General features: G+C 40.6%; 1 protein-coding gene across 1 annotated transcript in view; it reads right to left on the reverse strand.

Annotated features, from left to right (window-relative positions):
• The window catches only part of TTN (titin), a 314,129-nt gene that overhangs the window by 30,721 nt on the left and 258,189 nt on the right, over window positions 1-25,219 (reverse strand). The window contains exons 273-287 of the mRNA XM_081340361.1: window positions 24,624-24,923; window positions 24,227-24,514; window positions 23,844-24,140; window positions 23,450-23,752; window positions 23,031-23,336; window positions 21,675-21,962; window positions 21,233-21,523; window positions 20,834-21,121; window positions 19,786-20,376; window positions 19,587-19,691; window positions 18,922-19,119; window positions 18,390-18,686; window positions 17,714-18,301; window positions 17,313-17,615; window positions 104-17,203 (exon numbers count right to left, since the gene is read on the reverse strand). Coding sequence (XP_081196487.1) covers window positions 104-17,203; window positions 17,313-17,615; window positions 17,714-18,301; window positions 18,390-18,686; window positions 18,922-19,119; window positions 19,587-19,691; window positions 19,786-20,376; window positions 20,834-21,121; window positions 21,233-21,523; window positions 21,675-21,962; window positions 23,031-23,336; window positions 23,450-23,752; window positions 23,844-24,140; window positions 24,227-24,514; window positions 24,624-24,923 — 21,543 coding nt within the window. The remainder of the gene's footprint in view (window positions 1-103; window positions 17,204-17,312; window positions 17,616-17,713; window positions 18,302-18,389; window positions 18,687-18,921; window positions 19,120-19,586; window positions 19,692-19,785; window positions 20,377-20,833; window positions 21,122-21,232; window positions 21,524-21,674; window positions 21,963-23,030; window positions 23,337-23,449; window positions 23,753-23,843; window positions 24,141-24,226; window positions 24,515-24,623; window positions 24,924-25,219) is intronic.

The raw sequence follows: 25,219 nt of genomic DNA on the forward strand, positions 1-25,219 counted from the left end.
TACATTAAAACTAAAGCATGGATGTAAGTCTCACTGAAATTTACTTCAATAAATCATAAATGGAGCACATAAAATATTTTTTAAAAAAAAAAATATTACTCACCTGTTATTTTAACTCCATCCTTGGTTTCGATGGGAACACCAACACCAAATTCATTTTCTCCAGAGACTCTGAAGTAATAAATTCCACCTTCTTGTAGATTGGCAACTTTGTAGGAAAGACGATGGCAATTGTTGGTTACAGTGACCCAAGCTTTCTTGCTTGCTTCTCGTTTTTCAATGTAGTAGTTCTTCACAGGAGCCCCTCCATCATTCTCCGGAGCTTCCCAAGATAACACAGCAGACTCTTTTGTTACATCTTTTACAATGATATTAGATGGAGGTCCTGGTGAATCAAGAACTTTAACAAGTAATGTCAAAGTAGCGGTGTTTACAATATTTTGTAATGTCAGTGTATACTTTCCAGAATCATCTCGTGTTGCCTTTTCAACAGTAAGCGAGGTGCGGTTATCTGAGGAATCAATATTTGCTCGTGTACGGAGATCAGTATCTGGCTTACTCCATAGTACGTTAGGGATAGGTTTTCCTCTGAAAGGCACAGTCATTGTAAATGATTCACCAGCTTTCACAACTAGCGTCTTTCTCATTTCATTATCAATATCAAAAACAGGTTCTTCTTCTCTTTCCTTTGCTACTTGAGGTTCTGAGGCATCACTTGGATCACTAGCGCCAATTTTGTTCACGGACCTTACTCTGAAAACATATTCTGCTCCCGATGTAAGACCCATTACAGTGTATTCTGTCCCTCTTAAACTTTGAATAGCAGTTGACCAATCAGTTTCACTAGTTAACTTGTATTCAACAGTGTATCCAATAATAGGAGCTCCCCCATCAAATAATGGTTTTATCCATCCAATTGTTATATGAGATCTTGTATGGTCCATTACTTTGGGCCGAGATGGTGGCGAGGGTAGGAAAACTGGATCTTCTGCTTTTATTAGTGGTGAAGGATCACTAGGAAGACTAAGACCTGCCGCATTTTCTGCATATACTCTATATTCATATTCGCATCCTTCCCGAAGGCCTGAAGATTTTATTCTGAGATCATAAACTGGCTTTTTATTTACACGTATCCACCGCAAACTGGTTTTCTCACGCCTTTCAATCACGTAACCAGAAATTTCATTTCCTCCATCACTGTCAGGTCTCGCCCAACAAAGAGTCATGGATTCCTTTGTCACATTGGTAATCTCTAAAGATTTAGGGGGGGATGGAACAGTAAAAGGATCCAGGGCCTTGACAGCCTCACTTTCTAAGGGTTCACCAACACCGTATTTGTTTACACCCATCACTCTGAAAATATATTCATTTCCTTTAAGTAGTTTTGTTACTTTGCAGGAAGTTGTTGGAAGTTCTGCTTCACAAAGAGTCCACGCAAGCCTACTGGTCTCACGTTTTTCCACAATATAATAGTTGATCTCCGCCCCTCCATTTTCCTGAGGTGGTCCCCATGACAAATAACATTTCTCAGCAGTCAGGCCCTTAATTTCTACTGGGGCTGCTGGTGGACCTGGTCTGTCAAGGACTTTGCAGTTAACTGCTAATGATCTTGTTCCAGCAACATTTTGTAATGTTAACACATACTGCCCCGAGTCCCGTCGAATGCAGTCTTTAACAGTGATTGATGTAGAACGATCTTTTGAGACTATTTCAACTCTTGCCTTTTCTTCAATCTCTTTGCCATCCTTTGTCCATGAAACTATTGGCAAGGGTCGTCCAGCAATGTCAGCATTGATTTTTAAAATCTCTCCAGCTTTAATAACAATATCTCTGAATTTGGCATCCATCATAATTCTTGGAGCTTCTATGTCATCCTTTACGTTAACTGGCCCAGTGGAGTCTGATGGTTCACTAAACTGATCAGCAGCATTCTTGGCTATAACACGGAATTCATAGCGCTGGTCTTCAGTAAGCCCGGTCACATCAAAGAAAGTTTCCTGTATATTGGTGAAGCTGCACTTCAGCCAACGACCATCTGGGAGCTCTTTCCGCTCAATAATGTAGCCTGTAATCTTAGCACCACCATCATATTCTGGCTTGGTCCATGATAGTGAGACACATGTTCTTGTAATATTGGTCACTTCAGGCTGGCCAGGTGGGTCACATGGATCCCTTGCTGCCACTGGTTCACATGATTTGCTACATTTGCCAATTCCTACAATATTTTCAGCATACACACGATATTCATACATCAGGCCTTCATCAAGGCCTGTGACCTTCATCTGAGTATCACTTAGAAGGATTTTATTAACTTTAGTCCAAAGGATGCTGCTTCGTTCTTTACGTTCAAGATGATAACCAAGTACTTTGCTACCACCGTCATTAACTGGTTCCTGCCAATTTACAATCATGAAGGCTTTAGTTGCATGTACAACTCGAGGAGTACTAGGTGGGCCAGGTGGATTAAATGGATACTCTGCCACCACAGGGGCAGTTTCAACGTAAGTGCTTTTGCCGTAGCGATTTTCTGCAGAAACGCGGAATTGATATTCTGATCCAGTGGTTAAACGAACTATTTTAATTGAAGTTCGTGCAACTGCTGCAGATACGATGCTCCATGTTGTTGTTGTAGTTTCTCTTTTCTCTACAATGTAATTATTAATTTGACAGCCACCGTCATATTCAGGGGGCTCCCAAGATATGGATATATTATCAGCACTGACATTATCAATACGTAATGAGGTTGGAGGTCCTGGTCTATCAAGAACAATTACATTGATGATAGCTGTTGTAGAGCCAGAACTGCTTGCAACATTTAATTCATACTTTCCTACATCTTCTCTTGAAGCTTCTTTGATTACTAGTGATGTGGATGTTTTTGAAGTTTGGACATGTACTCTCGTTGTCTCTCTTAAAGGCATGCCATCCTTTTTCCAGTTGGCAGATGGTACTGGCCTTCCTCTAATGGGTACATCAATCTTAAGGTCTTCACCAGCTTTAACACTGAATGTATTGAAAAGGAGCTCAACTGAAGGCTGGATTTCAATGTCCTTTGCAACTACTGGAACTCCAAGTTGTCTTGGATCACTCTTTCCTTTTTCATTTATAGCGCAGACACGGAAAGTGTATTCTTCTCCCATACTTAATCCAGATATTGTTGCTTCTAATGTCTTAACTTGGGTACAGGTGCTCCATTTTTCACTTCCTTTAGTTTGCATTTCTACTACATAGCCAGTTATTTTACTGCCACCATCACTCTCTGGTTTCTCCCATTTAATAGTAGCACTGTGACGAGTAACATCTACAAGAGTTACTTTTTCAGGTGGACAGGGTGGTTCAGAAACCTTAACTGGTTCAGATGTTTCTGCTGGCAAACCAACACCATATTCATTTGCAGCTAAGACCCGGAAATAGTAGCTGCATCCTTCCTGTAGCTGTTCGATTCTGAAGACATTTTTGCTGCAATTATTTGTAATAGTGGCATAAGCTTTTCTTGTTGTTTCACGTTTTTCAATTATGTAGTTTGTGATTTTAGCTCCGCCATCAATAAGAGGAGGCTCCCAAGCTAGTGTCACTAAATCTTTCTTTACTTCTCTGACGGTCAGATTTACAGGTGCACTTGGTGTATCAAGTACTCTCACATTAACAAATGCCGTTTTCTTGCCACTGTTGTTTTCCAAAGTCAGGTTATATTTCCCGCTGTCAAATCTGTTTACATTGTCAATTACTAACATTGTATAAGAACTGGTTACCTCAATCTGAGCCCTGTCACTCAGAGTGCCTTCTGCTTTTTCCCATTTCACTTCTGGCTCTGGCCTTCCTTTAATTGTGACAAACAAACGTAATGTGCCACTAGCACGCACTGTAACAACTTTTCTGAGATCTGCATCAAGTTCTATTTCAGGAGGTTCCATTTTTTCAGCTGCAACAACACTACCAGGGATAGTTGCTGGTTCTCCAACCCCTTCAGAATTCATAGCACAAATGCGGAAGTTGTACTCGCTATTTTCTTTAAGTTTTGTTACTGTGAATTGTCTCCCTTGTAAACCTGATGGGGGTGTACAAGTTGTCCATTCATCAGCAGCAGCTTCTTTAAATTCTACAATATATCCTTTAACAGGAGCACCACCATCATAAGTAGGTTTGCCCCATGCAAGGGACACAGATGATCTGGAGGTATCTGTTACCTTTGGATTGTTTGGAGGGCCTGGTGGATATATGGCCTCACAAGCACGGTAGAAAATTGAGGGTTCACTAGGCTCACCAATACCAGCAGCATTTTCAGCAGAAACTCTAAATTCATAGAAATGACCATCAGTCAGTCCAGTTACTCTCAATCTTAAGTCTGTCAGTCTCTTTTTATTGCACTTGGTCCATCTAATGCCATCTTTGTCTCGCTTTTCTAGTATGTAACCTTCAATTTCAGCTCCACCATCGTCAATTGGGCGGCACCAGGTTACAATCATAGAATCTTTCGTGATTGCAGAAGCTTCAGGCATGGAAGGAGGACCTGGAGGCTTATATGGATTGCATGCCAGCACAGGTTCTGATTCCAAAGGTTCACCAATTCCATATTTATTAACAGCCATTACACGGAAAATGTACTCATTGCCTGAAAGAAGTTTGGTTACTTTGTGATTCAGAGCTTGAACATCGGATGACACTTGTGTCCATGAAAGCCGGCTTGTCTCTCTCTTTTCTATAATGTAGTGTGAAATGCTGGCACCTCCATCTTGTAAAGGTGGTCCCCACGCAAGGTAACATTTTTCTGCTGTCACACCTGTAACTTTCAAAGGGCCTTCTGGGGGTCCAGGTCTGTCAAGCACTTTTACAGTGATTGGTATTGCTTTTGTGCCACCAACGTTAGTCAGGGTAAGTGTGTAATGGCCTCCATCTAATCTGACACAGTCTTTGACTGTGAGAGTTGTTCTTTCGACTGTAGACTTAATTTCCATTCTCGCAGTTGCTTCTTCAAATTCTTTTCCATCTTTTGACCACTTAACATCAGGAATAGGTTTTCCGTGGATGTCAGCCTCAAGAGCAAATGTTTCTCCCGCACGAACAATAATGAGATCTTTATATTTAGGATCCAATGAAGCTCTTGGTGCTTCTATTGCGTCTCTAGCAATAATTGGCCCTGTGCTTTCAGAGGGCTCACTTAAGCTACCAGCTGCATTTCTTGCAATTACTCTGAATTCATATCTTTGGTCTTCTACAAGACCGCTTACTGTAAACTCAGTTTCTATTACATTTGTAAAACTGGCCTTCATCCAACGGCCTTCAGGCAGTTCTCTCTTTTCCACAGTGTATCCAGTTATTCTGCTACCACCATCATATTCAGGTTTTTTCCATTTTAGTGTTACATAATTTCTAGTGATAACAATGGCATCCGGACGGCCTGGTGGATCACAAGCATCCCGAGCAACATACAGTTCAGAACATTTGCTAACCTTGCCTACTCCAACAATGTTTTCAGCAGAAACTCTGAATTCATATTCAAGACCTTCTTCAAGACCTTCTGTTTTATATTTTGTGTCCTGGATAAGGGCCTTGTGCACCTTTGCCCAAAGGATGCTGTTTTTATCTTTACGTTCTAGATGATATCCAAGAACTTTGCTTCCTCCATCATTAACTGGTTCATGCCATTGTACCATCATGTGGTCTTTGGTGGCTGTAGTGACATAGGGGGTTCCTGGTGGCCCTGGTACTTTGTATGGATATTGTACAAGAACTGGCTTAGAATCTAGTGCAGTGCTCTTTCCGTATCGATTTTCAGCACTAATTCTAAACTGGTACTCAGTTCCTGTTTTAAGTTTTGTTACTTTAATAGTTGTCCTTGCAACCATGGCTGATACCATTTGCCAAACAGTGGTTGTAGTGTCACGTTTCTCGACAATGTAGTTGGATATCTGACAGCCACCTGTATATGCTGGTGGTTCCCATGAGAGGACTACGAAGTTTGAACTAACTTCATCTAAGCGGACCGGTCCTTGGGGTGGGCCAGGCTTTTCTAGCACAATTATACTAAGAAGCTCTGTTGCTGTGCCTGCGGTGTTGGTTGCTGTGACAGTATATTTTCCAAAATCGTCCTTGTTGCTTTCTTTAATAAACAATGTAGTTGAAGTTGCTGTATCTTCAACATGTAATCTGGTTGTCTGTTTTAGAGGCTGGCCGTCTTTCTCCCAAGCGATAGTAGGCTTTGGTCGAGCTATAAAGGGAATTTCTACTTTAAGATCTTCTCCAGCTTGTACAGTATATGTATTGAACATCAATTTGAAACTGGGCTGAATTGTCTGATCTTTGGCAATCACAGGCACTGCCAGTGGCTTAGGATCACTTTTGCCTTTTTCATTGTATGCCATGACACGGAACTGATATTCCTGTCCAGAACTCAAACCAGATACAACTGCATTGCAGACTTTGGTTTCAGTAACAACAGCCCATTTATCAGATCCTTTTGACTGCATTTCAACAATGTAGCCCAAAATTCTGCTACCTCCATCATGTTCAGGCTTCTCCCACATAAATGATGCACTTCTCTGCGTCACATCAGTTAGTGTCACTTTTCCAGGGGGTAGAGGAGGCTCTGATGCTTTTGAAGCATCGGCAGTTTCAGCTGGACTACCAATTCCAAATTCATTCTCAGCCATAACTCTGAAATAGTAAATGCTTCCTTCTGCAAGGTTTTCAACTCTAAAGCTTGTTTTGTTGCACTTGGCACTCACATTTGCATATGCTTTTCTGGTTGACTCACGTTTATCAATGACATAGTTCTTTATCTTTGCTCCACCATCATTAGCTGGAGGTTCCCAGGTCAATACAGCACAGTCTTTCCTTATTTCTTTGACTATTAAGTTTTGTGGTGGTCCTGGTGTGTCAAGTACTTTAACTGTAACAAATGCAGACTTAGAACCACTGCTATTCTCCAGTTTAAGTATATACTTCCCAGCATCATTTCTATCACAATAATCAATTGATAGCTGCGTGTAATTTATTCCTTTTTCAATTTGAACTTTATCTGTAAAGTCCCCTTCTTCACGAGACCATGTGATTTCAGGAGTCGGGCGTCCTTTAAATGGTATATTGATCCTGAAAGAGCTACCAGCTCTGACGACAATTCCTTTCCTTAATTCTGAATCTATATCAAGTTCAGGAGCTTCAAGTTTATCTTCTGGTTTAATTGTACCAGGAATTGCTGCAGGCTCACCTACTCCAATTTTGTTGAGAGCACACACCCTTAGCTTGTATTCTTGGTGTTCTACGAGTTTTTTGATCTCAAAACGATTGATTCTCAGACCAGTCTGTGGGGTAACCATTGCCCATTCTTCTTCATCAGCTTTGCAGATTTCTACAATATATCCTAGGATTTCACAGCCACCATCATAAATAGGTTTACCCCATGCAGCTGTAATCGAATTCTTGGTTGTATCAACAACGTGGGCATTAGTGGGTGGACCAGGCTTGAACATAGGATCACATGCTTTCCAGTATGGAGTAACTTGACTTGGTTCACCAATTCCAGCTATATTTTCAGCAGATACTCTAAATTCATATTCATGATCTTCAGTTAGTCCTGTGACTCTTAATCGTAAATCTGTAATTCGACGTTTATTACATTTCACCCATCTAATACCAGTTCTATCTCTTTTTTCTACAATGTAGCCAATGATTTCACTGCCACCATCACTATCTGGACGATGCCAGGAGACTGTCATAGAATCCTTTGTAACATTGGTGACTTCAAGGTATGTTGGTGGACCAGGAACAACAAACGGGTTTTTCATAAGTACGGGTGCAGATTCCAAAGCTTCACCAACTCCATATTTATTAACTGCCATTATGCGGAATATATACTCATTGCCTTCCAGAAGTTTTGTTACCTTTAGCATTGTGGCTACAGCGTCTGATGCAACAACTGTCCAAGCAAGACGACTAGTTTCTCTCTTCTCAATTATGTAGTGGGAAATATCACTGCCACCATCATGGATTGGTGGAGCCCATGCTAAGGAACACTTTTCAGAAGTAACTCCAGAAATATGAATACTCTCTGGAGGCCCTGGCCTATCTAAAACTTTTACTGTTACAGGTACTGATTTTGTTCCTGCAACATTGGTTGCCTGCAAAATAAACTGCCCACCATCAACACGTATAGCGTCTTTCACAGTAATCAGAGCCTTGAAATCTGTATTCCTTATTTCATATCGAGCAGTATCGTCAAGGACTTTATCTCCTTTCAGCCACATAATAGTGGGAATTGGTTTTCCATGTACATCAGCTTCAAGTTTGAAAGTATCACCAGCAGTTACAACAATTGCATCTTTGTATTTTGGATCCATGGAAATTCTTGGAAGTTCAACTTCATCTTTTGCTGTTATAGGTCCTGTGCTGTCAGAAGGTTTGCTTACTGCTCCAGCAGCATTCCTTGCAATTACTCTAAATTCATATCGTTGGTCTTCAGTAAGACCTGTCACGGTAAACTGAGTTTCAGTTATATTGGTAAAGCTTGCTTTCATCCATCGACCATCAGGTAAGTCTCGCTTTTCTACTACATAGCCTGTTATTTTGCTGCCACCATCATATTCCGGCTTGGTCCACTGCAGAGTGATGGCACTTCTTGTAACAACAATAGCTTCTGGACAACCTGGTGGGTCACAGGCATCACGTGCTACATAGCATTCTGAAACTTTGCTTGCTTTGCCTACACCAACAATATTTTCTGCAAAAACTCTAAATTCATATTCAATGTTTTCTTCGAGATTAGTTGTTTTATAGTGTGTATCTTGAATAATAGTCTTGTTTACTTTTGTCCACAGAATGCTGTTTCTTTCCTTTCTTTCAAGATGATAACCTAGAATTCTACTTCCACCATCATTAATTGGTTCATGCCATTGCACAATCATAGAGTCTTTTGTAGCTATTGTCACAAATGGTGTTCCAGGGGGCCCTGGTTCTTTGTAGGGATATTGAGCAACAATTGGTTCAGATTCCAGGGCAAAGCTCTGCCCATATCTATTTTCTGCAAATATTCTAAATTGATATTCTGACCCAGTTTTCAGCTTAGTCACCTTCAGAGTAGTTCTTGCAACAGTAGCTGAAACTACTTCCCATGAAGTCGTGGTTGTATCTCTCTTATGAACAATATAATTAGTAACCTGGCAACCGCCTGTGTATACTGGAGGATTCCATGATAATGTGACACTTTCAGCACTAATATCTTCAAATTTAACTGGGCCTTTAGGAGGATCTGGTTTATCGAGTGTTATAACTTCAATGGATGCAGATTTTTGTCCAACCACATTAGCAACTGAAATTTCATATATTCCATTGTCCTCTTTATTTGTTTCTTTAATATTTAGAACAGTAAGATTAAGTGAATCTATTACATTTACTCTAGTTGTCTGTTTTAATGGAATGCCATCTTTGGTCCAAGAAACAGTGGGCTTAGGTCGACCAAATATTGGTATTTCGATCTTTAAATCTTGTCCTACTTGTATACTGTAACTGTGGAATGCTGGTCTGACATCTGGTTCAATAACAAGATCTTTAGCAGTTATTGGTACTGCAAGCGATCGTGGATCACTCCTACCCTTTTCATTTACAGCCATTACTCTGAAGAGATATTCTTCTCCTTGGGTTAGATTAGTAATAACTGCTTCAAGAACTTTAACACGTGTGCACTCTGACCATTTATCACTGCCCTTAACTTGCATTTCTACAATGTACTGTAAGATTTTACTTCCACCATCATGTTCAGGCTTTGCCCAGCTCAATGAAACACTGTTTCTCGTAACATCATCCACTGTTATTTTTCCCGGAGGTTGAGGAACTTCAGCCACCTTAACTGGATCACTTGTTTCAGCAGGCAGGCCAATTCCAAATTCGTTCTCTCCAGAAACTCTGAAGTAATAATAACAACCCTCCTGGAGCTGATCAATTTTCCAGGATGTTTTATGGCAGTTTGTTACAACAGCTGCATAGGATTTTCTTGTGGCTTCACGCTTTTCAATAATATAATTTTTAATTTTAGCTCCACCATCTACCACTGGAGGCTCCCATGAAATTGTAACAGAGTCTTTGGTAATTTCCTTGATTTTCAGGTTAACAGGAGGACCTGGAGTATCCAAGACTCTTACACTGACAAAGGCAGATTTTGTTCCACTACTATTTTCTAAAGTAAGAGTGTATTTCCCAGAGTCAAATCTATTCATATTATCAAGAACAAGTGAGGTGAAGCTGCTGGTACTGTCAATAATAGCTGCTTCTCTGATATCACCATCTACTTTACTCCATTTTACTTCAGGTGTTGGGCGGCCTCTGATAGGAACAAATAATCTTAATGAGCCACCAGCTCTTACATTGATCACTTTCCTCAGTTCCAAGTCAAGGTCAAGATCAGGAGCTTCTAATTTTTCTTCAACCAGGATGGTTCCAGGAACATCTGCATGCTCTCCTACACCTGCTTTATTAACAGCACAAATTCGGAATTTGTATTCGTGTTTTTCCAACAATTTTTCTACTTCCATATTTGTTTTCTTAATTCCAGTTGGTGGTGTACAAATTGCCCACTCGCCAACACTTACATCACAGGCTTCAACAATGTATCCTTGAATTTCAGAGCCACCGTCATAGATTGGTTTACTCCAGGAAAGGAAAACTGAAGATCTTGTAACATCTATTGCTTTGGGATTATTTGGTGGACCTGGTTTATATATGGGGTCACAAGCTTTATAGTAGATAGAAGGTGGACTGGGTTCACTGAGACCAGCTGCATTTTCAGCGGAGACTCTATATTCATAGTCATGATTTTCTAGAAGTCCTGTGACTCGATATCGAAGTTCACTTATCAGACGCTTGTTACATCTTGTCCACCGAATGCCTTCTTTGTCACGTTTTTCTAGCACATAACCCAAAATTTCACTGCCTCCATCAGAAGCTGGTCTATCCCATACAACAATCATAGAATCCTTGGTAACAGCTGAAACCTCTGGAGCCTTTGGTGGAAGTGGTACCACAAAAGGATTTTTTGCGAGTACAGGCTCAGATTCAAGAGGTTCACCAACCCCATATTTATTGACAGCCATGATACGGAAGATATATTCATTGCCTTCCAAAAGTTTAGTAACTTTGCAACTAAGAGTTTGCACGTTGGCATCAACTAAAGTCCAAACTAAGCGACTTGTTTCTCTTCTTTCAACAACATAATGTGAAATGTCGCTGCCTCCATCATGCAGTGGGGGCTTCCATGATAGCATACATTTTTCAGCAGTTGTCCCTGTTATGACAACAGGACCTTCAGGTGGCCCAGGTCTGTCAAGAACTCTGACGTGAACGGAAGCAGTTTTTTCACCTGCAACATTCTTCACCAACAATATATAATGTCCACTGTCAATACGAACAGCTTCCTTCACACTTAGGCTTGTGGCAAAGTCAGTACTTTTTATATCCAAACGTGCTGTGTTTGTTAGTTCCTTGTCACCTTTCAGCCACTGAATAGAAGGCAGTGGTTTGCCATAAACATCAGCATCAATCTTAAATGATTCAGTAGCATGCACTGTAAGTGTTTCTTTAAACTTGGGATCCATACTTATACGAGGTGGTTCTACTTCATCTCTCACTGTGATAGCCCCTGAACTTTCAGAAGGCTCACTAAAAACACCAGCTGCATTACGTGCAATCACACGGAACTCATACCTTTGATTCTCAACCAGGCCAGTTACTGCAAATTGAGTCTCAATTACGTTAGTAAAACTTGCTTTCATCCAGCGGCCTTCTGGTAATTCTTTCTTTTCAACAATGTAGCCTGTGATCTTGCTTCCACCATCGTACACTGGTTTCTTCCACTGAAGAGTAACAGAATTTCTGGTGACAATTATCGGTTCTGGACGGCCAGGAGGATCACAAGGATCATGAGCTGTGTAACATTCTGAACATTTGCTTGCCTTTCCAATACCAACAATATTTTCTGCATAAACTCTGAATTCGTATTCAAGTCCCTCTTCAAGTCCAGTTGTTTTAAATTTAGTGCCAGGAATTGCTGTTTTGTTCAGTTTAACCCATAGTATACTGTTTCTTTCTTTGCGCTCCAAATGATAGCCAATAATTCGGCTGCCACCATCACTGACTGGCTCGTTCCAGTGTACCACCATAGTATCTCTGGAGACCTCTGGTACAAATGGAGTTCCAGGTGGGCCAGGTACTTTGTATGGATATTGGGCAACCACAGGCTCTGATGTGAGATATGTACTTTTCCCGTATCTGTTTTCAGCAGCAATTCTGAATTGATATTCGGTTCCAGTCTTTAATCTACTCACTTTTAGAGTTGTTCGTGCAACAGTTGCTGAAACAGTCTGCCAAGCAGTAGTAGATGTGTCACGTTTTTCTACAATGTAATTGTTGATGGAACTGCCGCCATCATATTTAGGTGGTTCCCAAGAAACGGTAATACTATCTGCAGTTACTTCATCCATCTTCACCGGTCCAGTGGGTGGGCCTGGTTTATCGAGGACAATAATACTGAGAATTTCGGTTGCTTCTCCTGCAGAATTTGAAAGTTTCACCAAATATTTTCCAACATCTTCTCTACATGCTTCCTTTATAGTCAGCACTGTGTTGCTTTCTGTATTTTCTTCATTTACTCTAGTAGTTTGCCTTAGTGGCACATCATCCTTAAGCCATGTTACAGTTGGTTTGGGTCGACCAATAAAAGGAACATCAACCTTTAAGTCTTCACCTGCTAGTACGCTGAATGTGGTAAACAACAGTTTGAACGCTGGAGGTATCACAAGATCTTTTGCAATGACAGGTACACTGAGTTGCCGAGGATCACTGATTCCTTTTTCATTTTGTGCTGAAACGCGGAAGGAATATTCTTCCCCTTGGATCAATCCTTTTATAGTAGCTTCAGTGACTTTAACAGTGGCACAAGTGGCCCATCTGTCACTGCCTTTGCTTTGCATTTCTACAATGTAGCCCAAAATTCTACTTCCTCCATCATGCTCAGGTTTTTCCCAACTCAAAGACACGCTGCTTCTTGTCACGTCTAATAAAGTTATTTTTCCTGGAGGCAGAGGTCTCTCAGACACTTTAACTGATTCTGATGTTTCGACAGGAAGACCTATTCCATATTCATTCTCAGCTAGAACTCTGAAGTAATAGCTGCAACCTTCTTGTAGCATGTCCACTTTCCAGCTGGTCTTGTGGCAATTGGCCATAACAGTAGAGTATGCCTTTCTTGTTGCTTCACGCTTTTCAACAATATAATTCTTTATTTTAGAGCCGCCGTCTATGAGGGGAGGTTCCCAGGTGAGTGTGACAGATGACATGGTGATCTCTTTTATTTTCAGATTCTGAGGGGCACCAGGTGTATCGAGGACTCTCACAATTACAAAAGCAGATTTGCTACCTGAACTGTTTTCTATTGTCAATATATATTTGCCACTGTCAAATCTATTCACGTTTGCAACCGTAAGTAAAGTGTAAGAACTTGTGGATTCAATTATGGCTTTGTCTAAAGATTCCCCATGTTCTCGTGACCATTTTACTTCAGGTGCTGGTCTTCCTTTAATTGGAACGAAAAGTCTCAAAGTACAACAAGCTCGAAGAGTCACAATTTTACGCAGATCAGCATCAAGTTCAATCTCAGGGGGAAGCATTCGTTCTTCAGCTTTTGGTGTCCCAGGAACATGAGCAGGCTCACCAATGCCTTCGGAATTCATGGCATAAATTCTGATTTTGTACTCCTGGTTTTCTTTTAGATTAGTGATAGTAAAAGAGGTGGCCTTTAGTCCAGCTGGTGGCGTTACAATTTTCCACTCATCTTCATCAGGTAATGCTGTTTCAACCATGTAGCCAGTAATTTCTGAGCCACCATCATATAATGGTTTATTCCAAGCAATTGTAATTGATGACTTGCTTGTATCTAAGACACGGGGATTACCAGGTGGACCAGGTTTGAAAAGAGTGTCACAAGCTTTGTAGAATTGGCTACAAGGACTTGGCTCACTTACACCGGCAGCATTTTCAGCCTTTATTCGGTATTCATACTCATGGCCTTCTGTGAGTCCAGAAACTTTGTAACGTAAATCTGTCACAACCCGCTTATTGCATTTCACCCAGCGTAATCCAGCTCTGTCACGACGTTCTACAATGTAATTGGTTATAGGACTTCCTCCATCCGAATCAGGATGTCCCCAGCATACAATCATAGAATCTTTGGTAATAGCTGTGACTTCAGGTGTCTTGGGAGGATCAGGTACTACGTAAGGATTCACTGCTAGGACAGGCTCTGATTCTAGAGCTTCGCCAACTCCATATTTATTAACAGCCATTACTCGGAACACATATTCATTGCCTTTCAATAGCTTTGTGACTTTCAGTTTTGTTACAGGAACTTCTGTGGCTACAGAAGTCCACGCCAATCTACTTGTTTCACGTTTTTCAACAACATAGTGGTCAATACTGGCACCTCCATCATCTAAAGGTGGCAGCCATGTCAGGACACATTTGTCTATGGTGACATCAGACACTGACAAAGGTCCCTCTGGGGGACCAGGTCTGTCTAGAACTTTGACATTGAAAATGTGCTTTGCAAATCCACCTGGATTGGATGCTGTAAGCGTATATGCACCACCATCCCGTCTTGTGGAGTCCTTATTGGTGAGAACTGTAGAGAAATCTGCTATTTTAATTTCCAATTTTGCTGTATCCTCAAGTTCCTTGTCTTGTTTGGTCCATGTTAGAGTTGGTGGAGGTCGACCCGCAACATCTGCTTCAAGTTTGAAAATTTCACCTGCTTTAACTATTAGAGTGTCTTTGTATTTAGCGTCAACCATTATTCTTGGTGCCTCAATTTCATCCCGGCATGTTATTGCATCTGATGGCTCAGAAGGCTGGCTAACGGCGCCAGCAGCATTTCTAGCCATGACACGGAATTCATAAGCAGCATCTTCGGTAAGCCCACTCACAGTGAATTCAGTTTCTAATATATTGCTAAAGTTTGCTTTTAGCCATCGGCCATTTGGAAGATCTCTTTTTTCAACAGTGTAGCCAGTTATCTTAAAGCCTCCGTTGTATTCCGGTTTTGTCCACTTTAGTGCTACTGCATGTCTTGTGATGTTTAGAGGGATTGGCTTTCCAGGAGGATCAATAGGATCAAGAGCAAGGGTTGGTTCAGATGGCTTGCTTGGTTTGCTTTTGCCTGCCAGATTTTCTGCAATGACCCTGAATTCATAGGCAATGCCATCCATCAGCCCACTTGATTTGAAGGTGTTGCCTGATACTAAGGCTTTGCTGACAGTCTGCCAAAGAATGCTATTCCGTTCTTTTCTTTCGATGTGATAGCCCAGAATCGGGCTTCCACCGTCTGTAAGGGGCTCATGCCAGCAAATGCTGATAGAGTCTTTTGTGACTGTAGTGACCTGAGGAGTGCCTGGAGGCCCAGGCACTTTAAAAGGATAACTAGCAATTACGTTCTCTGAACTGATAGCCGGACCTGAGCCGTATCTGTTCTGAGCTTTGACACGGAATTGATACTCTGTTCCAGTAGTCAGGTGAGCTGCTTTGTAGGTGGTACGTATGACAGTGGTTGCTAACTCAGCCCAGGAGGTACTGTCAGTTTTACGCATTTCTACAACATAGTTGCTAATTGGAACTCCTCCATCATTGAGTGGAGGTTCCCATGAAAAGGTGACAAAATCAGATGAAACTTCTTCAAATCTAATTGGTCCAGTGGGTGGTCCAGGAACATCGTGCACGTGAACAGTTAGAACTTCACTAACTTCACCAACAATGTTTTTAGCAGAGACTGGATATCTGCCACGGTCATTTCTTGTGCATTCGTTAATGTTCAAAATGGTTGCAGTAGCCGTATTTTCATAGTTGATCCTTTGTGTCTGCTTGAGCAATTGATCTTCCTTTTTCCAGGTAATAGTTGGTCTGGGGCGACCAAGAACAGGAATCTCAACTTTGATGTTGTCACCAGCTCTAGCAATTATGGTTTTCTGATAGATACCACGCAAATCAAACTCGGGAAGCATCATTTGTTCTTTAACAACAACCGGCCTGCTTTCTCTTGGATCACTTCTTCCAGCACTGTTAACTGCCATAACCTGGAAAGTATATTCTTCATTTTCAGTTAGATTCTTTACCACACATTCTAATGTTTTTACGGTAGTAATGTGTGTCCACTGAGTTGAACCCTTTTTCTGTGCTTCAATTACGTAGCCGGTAATCTTGCTGCCACCATCATGTTCTGGCTTTGGCCAAGCAAGGCTGACTGAGTTCCTTGTGATATCCATAATATTAAGGCTGTCTGGAGGTGATGGTGCTTCTGATGCTCTTATAGGTTCAGCAGTTTCAGCAGGTTCACCAATTCCAAATTCATTTTCAGCAAATACTCTGAAGTAATATTCACAGCCTTCAGCCAAACCAGGAATCCTAAGGGAACATTTTGGGCATTTGGTTGTGATGGTTGAATATGACTTACGTGTTGATTCACGTTTTTCTACTATATAATTTGTTATACGTGAACCTCCATCAATTAAAGGCATATCCCATTGGAGAGTAATGCTATCTTTAGATATGTCTCGGGGCTTCAGATTTATTGGTGGCCCTGGTGTATCCAAAACTTTTACATTTACAAAGCCAGTCTTTTTGCCAGCAGCATTTTCAAGGGTCATCAAATACTTTCCTGCATCATATCTATTACATTCTGTGATAATGAGGAGAGTGAATGAATCTGTATTTTCAATATTGGCTCGTGCTTTAAGTGGGATGTCATCTTTGGTCCATGTAATTTCAGGAGTCGGGCGTCCTCTAATTGGAACAAATATCCTAATGCTCAATCCAGCTCTGACAACAAGAGTTTTTCTCAGTTCAGCATCCAGTTCAAAATCAGGAGACACTTCACGATCTCTGATTTCAACATTTGGAATTAATGCTGGTTCGCCTACGCCAGCCGCATTGATAGCACTTATTCTGAAATTGTATTTGGCTCCTGGGTGGAGATTAGCAACCACAAATTCTGTGATTCTTAGAGCAGTTCCTGTGGTATCTTTCACCCATGTCTCTTCTCCTTCTTTTTGGTGCTCTACAATGTAGCCAATAATGTCAAGTCCACCATCATAATGGGGTTTCCCCCATGCTAGGCTAGCACTTGTTTTTGTCGTATCAGTTACTCGTGGATTTGCTGGAGGTCCTGGTGGATCTATAATGATGAAAAAAAAGGAGCTTAGATTAGAAACACTTTATAGGCAATCAGGCTATTAATGCAGTAAGGGTGGAAGAAGTTTTCAAAGTACAAGAATTGTACTAACATGCAGCATCTTTAGTTAGCACCGGTTGGGAAATATCACTTGGTGGTCCAATTCCTGCTCTGTTTTCTGCGCTGACACGGAATTCATATTCATTTCCTTCTAGTAGTCCAGTTACTTTGTATCTAAGATCGGACACCGGTTTCTTTGACACTCTGATCCATCTCACACCTTTCTTTTCTCTTCTTTCCAGATGGTAACCTGTTATCTCACTGCCACCGTCATCTATCGGCCTCTTCCAGCTCACCGTCATGCTATTTTTTGTAACATTTGATATTTCCGGTTTACCAGGGGGACCAGGAGGTCCTAGAGAAAGGGGGGGAAAAGAAGATGTTGAAGAATACTAACATTTTTATACAGATGCTGTATACTTAATATATAACTTATTTGCCAATTTTGCTTACCAAATCTGTCCACCATTTTAACTGGCTCTGATTGAGATGGTTCTCCTTTGCCGTACTGGTTCACAGCTGATACGCGGAACAGGTATTCATTTCCTTGAATAAGTTTAGAGACAACGTGTCTACAAGACTGGATGTCTTCAGCAACCTGAGTCCATAGCAGTCGGCTAGTTTCTCTCTTTTCAAGCACATAAGACTTGATTGGGGATCCACCATCTTCTGTAGGAGGAGTCCATGTGAGAGTAGCTTTTTCAGCAGAGACATTACTGACTGCAATTGGTCCAGGGGGACCTGGTACATCTAAAACTTTCACATGCACATGTTCTTCTTTAGTACCAAAAGGATTAGTTGCAGTGATTGTATATTCGCCTGAATCTTTTCTGGTAGCATACTTGAGAGTAAGGGCAGAAGAAGTTGGTGTTGATTCAATGTGAACATTCTCTGAAGGCTTAAAGTCTTTTCCTGCTTTTGACCAGACTGAAGTTGGAAGTGGTTTGCCAAGAATACTTATAGCAGACATCGCAATGGTGTCTCCTGCTTTAACAGTTAACCCATCCTTGATAGTTGGATCAATGACAATAGTTGGTGCCTCTGTAATAAAAAAGTTCAGGAAATGAGGACAGGAACATATTTAAACCTAATTGAATAAGATGTGCATATATATATATTGAAAACATACCATATTCATCCTTGCATGTAATGGCTCCTGTAGGTTCAGATGGTGGGCTAATGGCTCCAGCAGTATTTTTTGCTCTAATTCTGAAGTCATATTTTGAGCCTTCATAAAGATCAGTCACTGTAAATGCACATTCAGGAACATTCACATGATTTGCTTTCATCCAGGTTTTGGAAGGTAGATCACGTTTCTCCACTATGTAGCCAATTAATTTGTGTCCACCATCATATTTTGGTTCTGTCCAGACCAAGGTTACTGAGTTCCGAGTTACACTGATAACTTCAGGTTTCCCAGGAGGATCTGAAAATATTAGCAACAGAATATAGGAGTAGCCATTTGTAATTAGAGAAAGATTAGATAGATAGATAGATAGATAGATAGATAGATAGATAGATAGATAGATAGATAGATAGACAGACAGACAGACAGACAGACAGACAGACAGACAGACAGACAGACAGACAGACAGATTGATTATTGATAGAGATGTAGAGATAAATAGACAGCAAGAGAGAGAGATGAAAGAATAACTTACCAATTGGATCAAGAGCCACAATTGGTTCAGATGGTGGACTTGGTTTCCCAACCCCAGCTAGATTTATTGCCATTACTCTGAATTCATATTCTAAGCCTTCAGTTAGTCCTGTCACTCTGAAGTCTTTCATTCTTAGAGGAGTCTTGTTTGCTCGCTTCCACATAATACTGTTTCTTTCTTTGAATTCAAGATGGTAGCCTACCGAGAAACAAGCAAACATTGCTTATTATTGTAATAGTATAAGTGCCAATGAACTGATAAAAATCAGCACAGCATCCTTTACATTTCTAATCTTTAGGCATTTTAGCCATGTGCATCTTTTTAAAATCCTGGATAAACTTTCTTGATTTTCCACTAAAATATCTGCCTCAGTACCATACAGTAAATTACCTGGCAAGTTCTTGCTTGCAAGTTGTATGCACTTATTTAACATTTAAATAAATAAATAAATTTTAAATAATACAGAATCTGTTTAAATTATTTTGCATTCTAAATGTTAGCAAGTACTATTGTTACACATTGCCAGCATTTCGTTTTTTTCAGTCACCTAGTGTGCTCAAAAGCAAAGCCTGTACTACGAAGAAGGAAAAGTTGAGTTCATTAAAATGTGTCTCAGGGAGTAAACTTTGGGGAGTTATAAGCAAAATGTATCTCAAAAGGCATACCTGTTATCGGTGAGCCCCCAGTCTTTTTAGGGTCTGTCCATGTCAGAGATGCAGAATCATGCCTAACCTCAACAATTTTGGGTGGCGGAGGAGCATCAGGAACATCTAGAAAATGTGAAAAATTAGACTCAAATCAAACAAAGACGCAGAGGAAGCACCACCCTGCCTAAAAATACTTCAGAGCCACTCAATTACTTACCAAATGGATGCCTTGCAATGACAGGTTCAGATTTTAGACCTTCACCGACACCGTATTTATTCTCAGCACTGATTCTGAACGTATATTCAGAGCCTTCATGAAGTCTTGTAACTCTAAAGGTGGTCTTCTGCACAGCAGAGGCACAGGTCACCCATTTATTGTTCACATTGTCTCTCTTCTCAAGGATGTAGTTCGTTATTTCTGACCCGCCATCATCTTTGGGAGGAGCCCATTTTAATGTCATAGCATCAGCTGTTACTTCTTCAAATTTCACAGGGCCCGTTGGAATTCCAGGTTTGCCAACCACTTTTACGGAAATCGTGCCTTCTTTACTGCCAGCAACATTCTTCAGTGTAATCGTATATTTTCCAGCATCGTCTTTATGGCAGTCACGAACAAGGAGTGACGTGTTAACTGCTGTAGCTTCAAAGGCCACTCTTCCCGTCTCTGTTAGAGGAAGGTCTTCTCCTTTCCTCCATGTCACCGTTGGTACTGGCTTCCCTTTGATTGGAATTTTCAGACGGAAAGAGCTTCCTTCTCTAGCCAAATAGCACAAGCCTGGGAGGTCTCTTAAATCAAGATCAGGCGCCACTGTAAACCAAATAAGGCGAACAATTACAAGTTCAGTTCAGACAATAGAATAACTTCCTTTTTGCTCTTATTTTTTTTTTCTTTTAACAACCCTTCAATCGCTTGCATCGGGGTGGAATTGGGGAGACTGAATGGAGCTGAGCATTTACTGGCTGGATGCCCTTCCTGACACCTATACGTAGTTCGGAGCAGATATTTTCTCTTTGTGCCCAGAGAAATATCTCCAGCTACTTAGGATTGAACTCATATCCTCCTGATTGTGAAGTGAAAGCTCCATTTCTAGGCCACCACGCCGCTCCCTTTTGCTCTTCAATAAATAAGTGAAAAGGAAGAATTCTCTATAGCTTTGTTATTTTTGCTGTAAAACATACTGGCAAGAAAGATTCTTTCTTCACTAAACACGAAGATCACAGGAACCATATGTACAATAAATGAATGGCTGTACAGATCTACTCACCAATATCATCCCTTGCCAGCACTGTAATTTCATTTGGTGTCCCGTATCCAGCTTCATTTTGTGCTCTCACTCTGAAAAGGTATTCTTTTCCTTCTTTCAAGTCTTTTGTTGAATAGTGAAGAGTCATAGATCTCATAACTTCTTGCCACTGGTTTTCACTGGTCAGGAGCTCAACAATATATGCATTAATACGACTTCCACCATCACTTATAGGCTTTTTCCAAGTTAAATTGCAGGATGACTTTGTGACCTGTGGAGCTTTTAAGTCTACAACAGGTCCAGGTGTTTCTAATTGAAACAAGAAATATATGGATATACTTAAAAAAGGCTCTAAATAAAACCAGAAATTTTAAAAGACAAGAGACTTTTAATAATTCAGTAACAGAAGAATGATCTTACCTGAAGCTTTGACAGCATCACGAGTTTCACAGGGGTCACCAATGCCATATTCATTTTCAGCAAAAACTCTGAAGAAATAGGATTTGCCTTCTTCTAAGTTAGAAATCCTAAAACTAGTTTTGGGACATTCTGTAGCCACCGTAGACCATGATTTTCTTTCTGCATCACGTTTTTCAACCACGTAATTCTTCACTGGGCTGCCACCATCTATGAGAGGAGGCTCCCACGAGATGAAAGCAGAATCTTTAGATGCTTCTTTTACAACCAGATTAATAGGGGGACCAGGAGTATCTGCATTAAAACAAGTTGACAACTCCAATTATTGACTAAAATATACAATATTTTTGCATATAAAGTGAGAAGAATTTGTGACTTTGGAACTATTGGGTTTTGAAAAGATGCATGTGTTTAGACAGAATGGCAGATAGAGATTAGCACTCACCAAGCACTTTGACTACAATGGTGTATGATTTTTTGCCACAGCTGTTCTCTAAATGCAAGACATATTTCCCAGCATCGTATTTATTGACATTTTCACAACGCAGGAAAGTGTCAAAATCAGTTGATTTGATGTCCATTCCTGGCCGGTCTCTTATGTTGGCATCCACTTTAGTCCAAAAAATCTTTGGAGGCGGACGTCCTCTTACTGGCACATAAATCCTCATAGTGACTCCAGCACGCAATACAAGGACTTTCCTCAGTTCAGCATCAAGTTCTCCTTCGGGTGGAACTGCATTTCAAATAGAAAATTAAAAAAATATATCAAGTGTTTGAATGAAGATTGGAAAATATAAAGTGAACGACATAGGGTGAATTAAAAATGGGAACATGATGATTAGGATGTTCAAAGAGAAAATTCTTCTAAAAGGTCTTTCAGACTTCCCTTCAAGATTTCAGACTGCATGTTATTTAACCAATAGCAGACAGAGGTTTCTCACATGGTGAGTTATTAAACTGCAGTATTGCAGGCTGACTCTGCCCATAGGCAGGAGTTTGATACTGACTGGCTGAAGGTTGGCTCAGCCTTCCATCCTTCCAAGGTCGGTAAAATGAGGACTCAGATTGTTGGGGGCAACATGCTGACATTTGCAAACCTCTCAGAGAGTGCTGTAAAGTACTATGAAGCAGTATATAAGTCTAAGTGCTATTACTATTGTCTATTCTATTTCTTACTTACTTCTGTATAGAATCTTGAATTAAGCATATCTCTTGTCACTCCAGGCTTCCAATCAAATTGGGATGTACACATGCTGTAGTATTGCTGTCTAGGTATTTCCCATGAGGAATACTCTATTTTATACTGAAGAAGTATTTTATTATTTTTTATTCCACCATTATTTTTTATAAATAACTCAGGGTGGCGAACATAGCTAATACTTCTTCCTCTTCCTGTTTTCCCCACAACAGCAATCCTTAAGGTGAGTTGAGCTGAGAGAGATTGACCCAAGGTCATCTAGCTGGCTTTCGTGTCTAAGGTGGGACTAGAACTCACCATCTCCTGGTTTTTAGCTTAGCGTTTTAACCACTGGACCAATCTGGTTCTTGGAAGTATATCTTCCAAGTATCATTCAGAAAGAGAAAAAAATGTTTTCTTAAAGTAGAAGAGCGAACGATGTTTTTAGTAAGGAAAAATACTGATATTATGGTTGGCATGAAAAGTAGAGAGAGGTTTGGATTGTTTCATTGTGGCTGGGAACTGAAAGACAATGGCTTATATACCAGGTACACATGAATTCACAGGCTGAGCATCTTGCCCTGGATTAAAATCAGCAATTCAGTTTCTTTTCAAAGTACTCACTTAGAATATCCTTGGCAAGGTGCTTGTCGGGTACATCACTTGGGTCACTGTAGCCAATCTTATTGACAGCATAAATGCGGAACTGATATTCTGTGTTCTCGGTAAGTCCAGTTACTACATAATGTGTATCAGGCAAATTCTTTGGCAAATTGCATCGGACCCAGTTTTCTGTGTCAACTCGTTTCACTTCAACAAGATAGCCAATAATGGGGCTTCCACCATCATATGCCGGTTTGCTCCAAGACAGACTGATAGAGCTACGTGTAGTATCAACAACTTTTGGGAATGCTGGGGGCCCAGGAGGATCTGAGAATAAAAACAAAAGCAAAGTTACATGTAGCAGGAACATTTGGACATAGCTATAAAAAATAATGTGTGTTTGTCCGTCCATGCACATGTGTCTGCACATGTCAACTTACACTGAGGATCACGAGCATATGCTGCCTTAGATGCTCCACTAGGTTTGCCTGGTCCAGCTTTATTGAAGGCAATTACTCTATATTCATATTCTGTTCCTTCTTGGAGCCCAGTGGCCTTTATTGTTCTTTCAATGACTGGTTTTCTGTTCACTTTTGTCCAGTTTAGAGCTTTTGTTTCACGTTTCTCAACAATATATCCAGTTATGGGGGAGCCACCATCATCAGCAGGGGGTTTCCAGCTCACAGTCATGAAGTCCTTTGTTATATTACTGATTATTGGTGGATCGCAAGGCCCAGGTACATCTAAAAATAAATGTTTGAAGTGCACTTAAGCAGTTGTTTAAGCTATAATTCAGTAACAATCGGACTGAAGGAGTTATTAAGAAGTGCTTACCATATGGGTTTTTAGCCACCGCATTTTCAGTTAAGATTGGATCACCTACTCCGTATTTGTTCTCAGCAGAAATGCGAAATTGGTACTCATGTCCTTCGATCAGCTTCTCAACGCTGCAACTAGTGATTGGGACATTGGCAGTGACTTGAGCCCAGTTGGGTCTACTCGTTTCACGTTTGTCAACAATGTAATTTGTAATGTCTGACCCTCCATCTTCAAGAGGAGGTTCCCAAGAGAGCATGGCTCGATCTGCATACATATTTGTAATCTTCACTGAAGCTGGAGGACCAGGTTTGTCTGGAAAACACAATTGTTTGACAGTGAAATACCGGATCCATCCCATGTTATCAGGAGAGCATACTTCTCATTCGTCTTTAACTTACCTAACACTTTAAGCTTTATAGTTGCTGACTTGGAACCACTTGCATTCTCAGCAGTAATAGTATAATCTCCTGTCTGCTTTCTAATGACGCTGAAGAGCTCCACAGTAGACAGGTTTCTCTTGGTGGTGATCTTAATTCCTTCCACTGGTTTTAGAACCTCCCCTTCTTTCTTCCAAGTAATAGTTGGCATAGGTTTGCCGTAGACATTTGCTTCCAGGCAAACATTGGTTCCAGCCTTTACTACAAGTAAGGATTTCATACCTACCCCGAGCTCTATCTTGGGTGGCACTGAAAGAGTTAGAAAAAAAAAGAAAAAGAAAAAGAAAGAAAGAATGGTGAAGACTACTTTGTGAGAAGCATGAAGCTCAGCTTTAGTATTAGCTAACAAAATCCTTACCATTTTCTGCCTGAACGGTTATTGGATCTGAAGGTTCAGAAGGCGCACTAATGTTTATTGCTGTTTTTGCTATTGCTCTGAATTGGTACTGAGCATTTTCCTCCAAATCAGTTGCGGTGTACTCTTCTTGAGGGATCTGATGGGGTGTAGAATTGCATCGGACCCATTTAGCACTTGGCAGCTTACAGGCTTCAACATAGTATCCAATTATCTTGCTGCCACCATCATGTTTTGGTCTTGCCCAGACGAGAGACACAGTACTCTTTGTCACATCGATAACTTCAGGTTTGCCCGGTGGATCTAAAAAAACAAATGAGATCAAGTTTAGCCTCCACATTACTTGCATATTTTAGCCTCCATGGAGCTTTGCTTCCATGTAACACTGCGTATTTTAACAAGTCTTATAAAATCTAAGACTAAACAAGCTGTGGGCATGATCTAGCAAACATAAAACCTATGAGTAGAACAAATATAAGCATATGCTTGGCTCTCCTTTTGAAACCTTTGAAGTATTGAATATATTTGATATTTTAAAACTTTGGAACAAGACTCAGCATTAATACTAACCATTTATATTAGTATACTATAGTGAAATA

This window comes from Vipera berus, assembly GCF_964194415.1.
Source record: "Vipera berus genome assembly, chromosome: 1".
Classification (NCBI taxonomy): Eukaryota; Metazoa; Chordata; class Lepidosauria; order Squamata; family Viperidae; genus Vipera; species Vipera berus.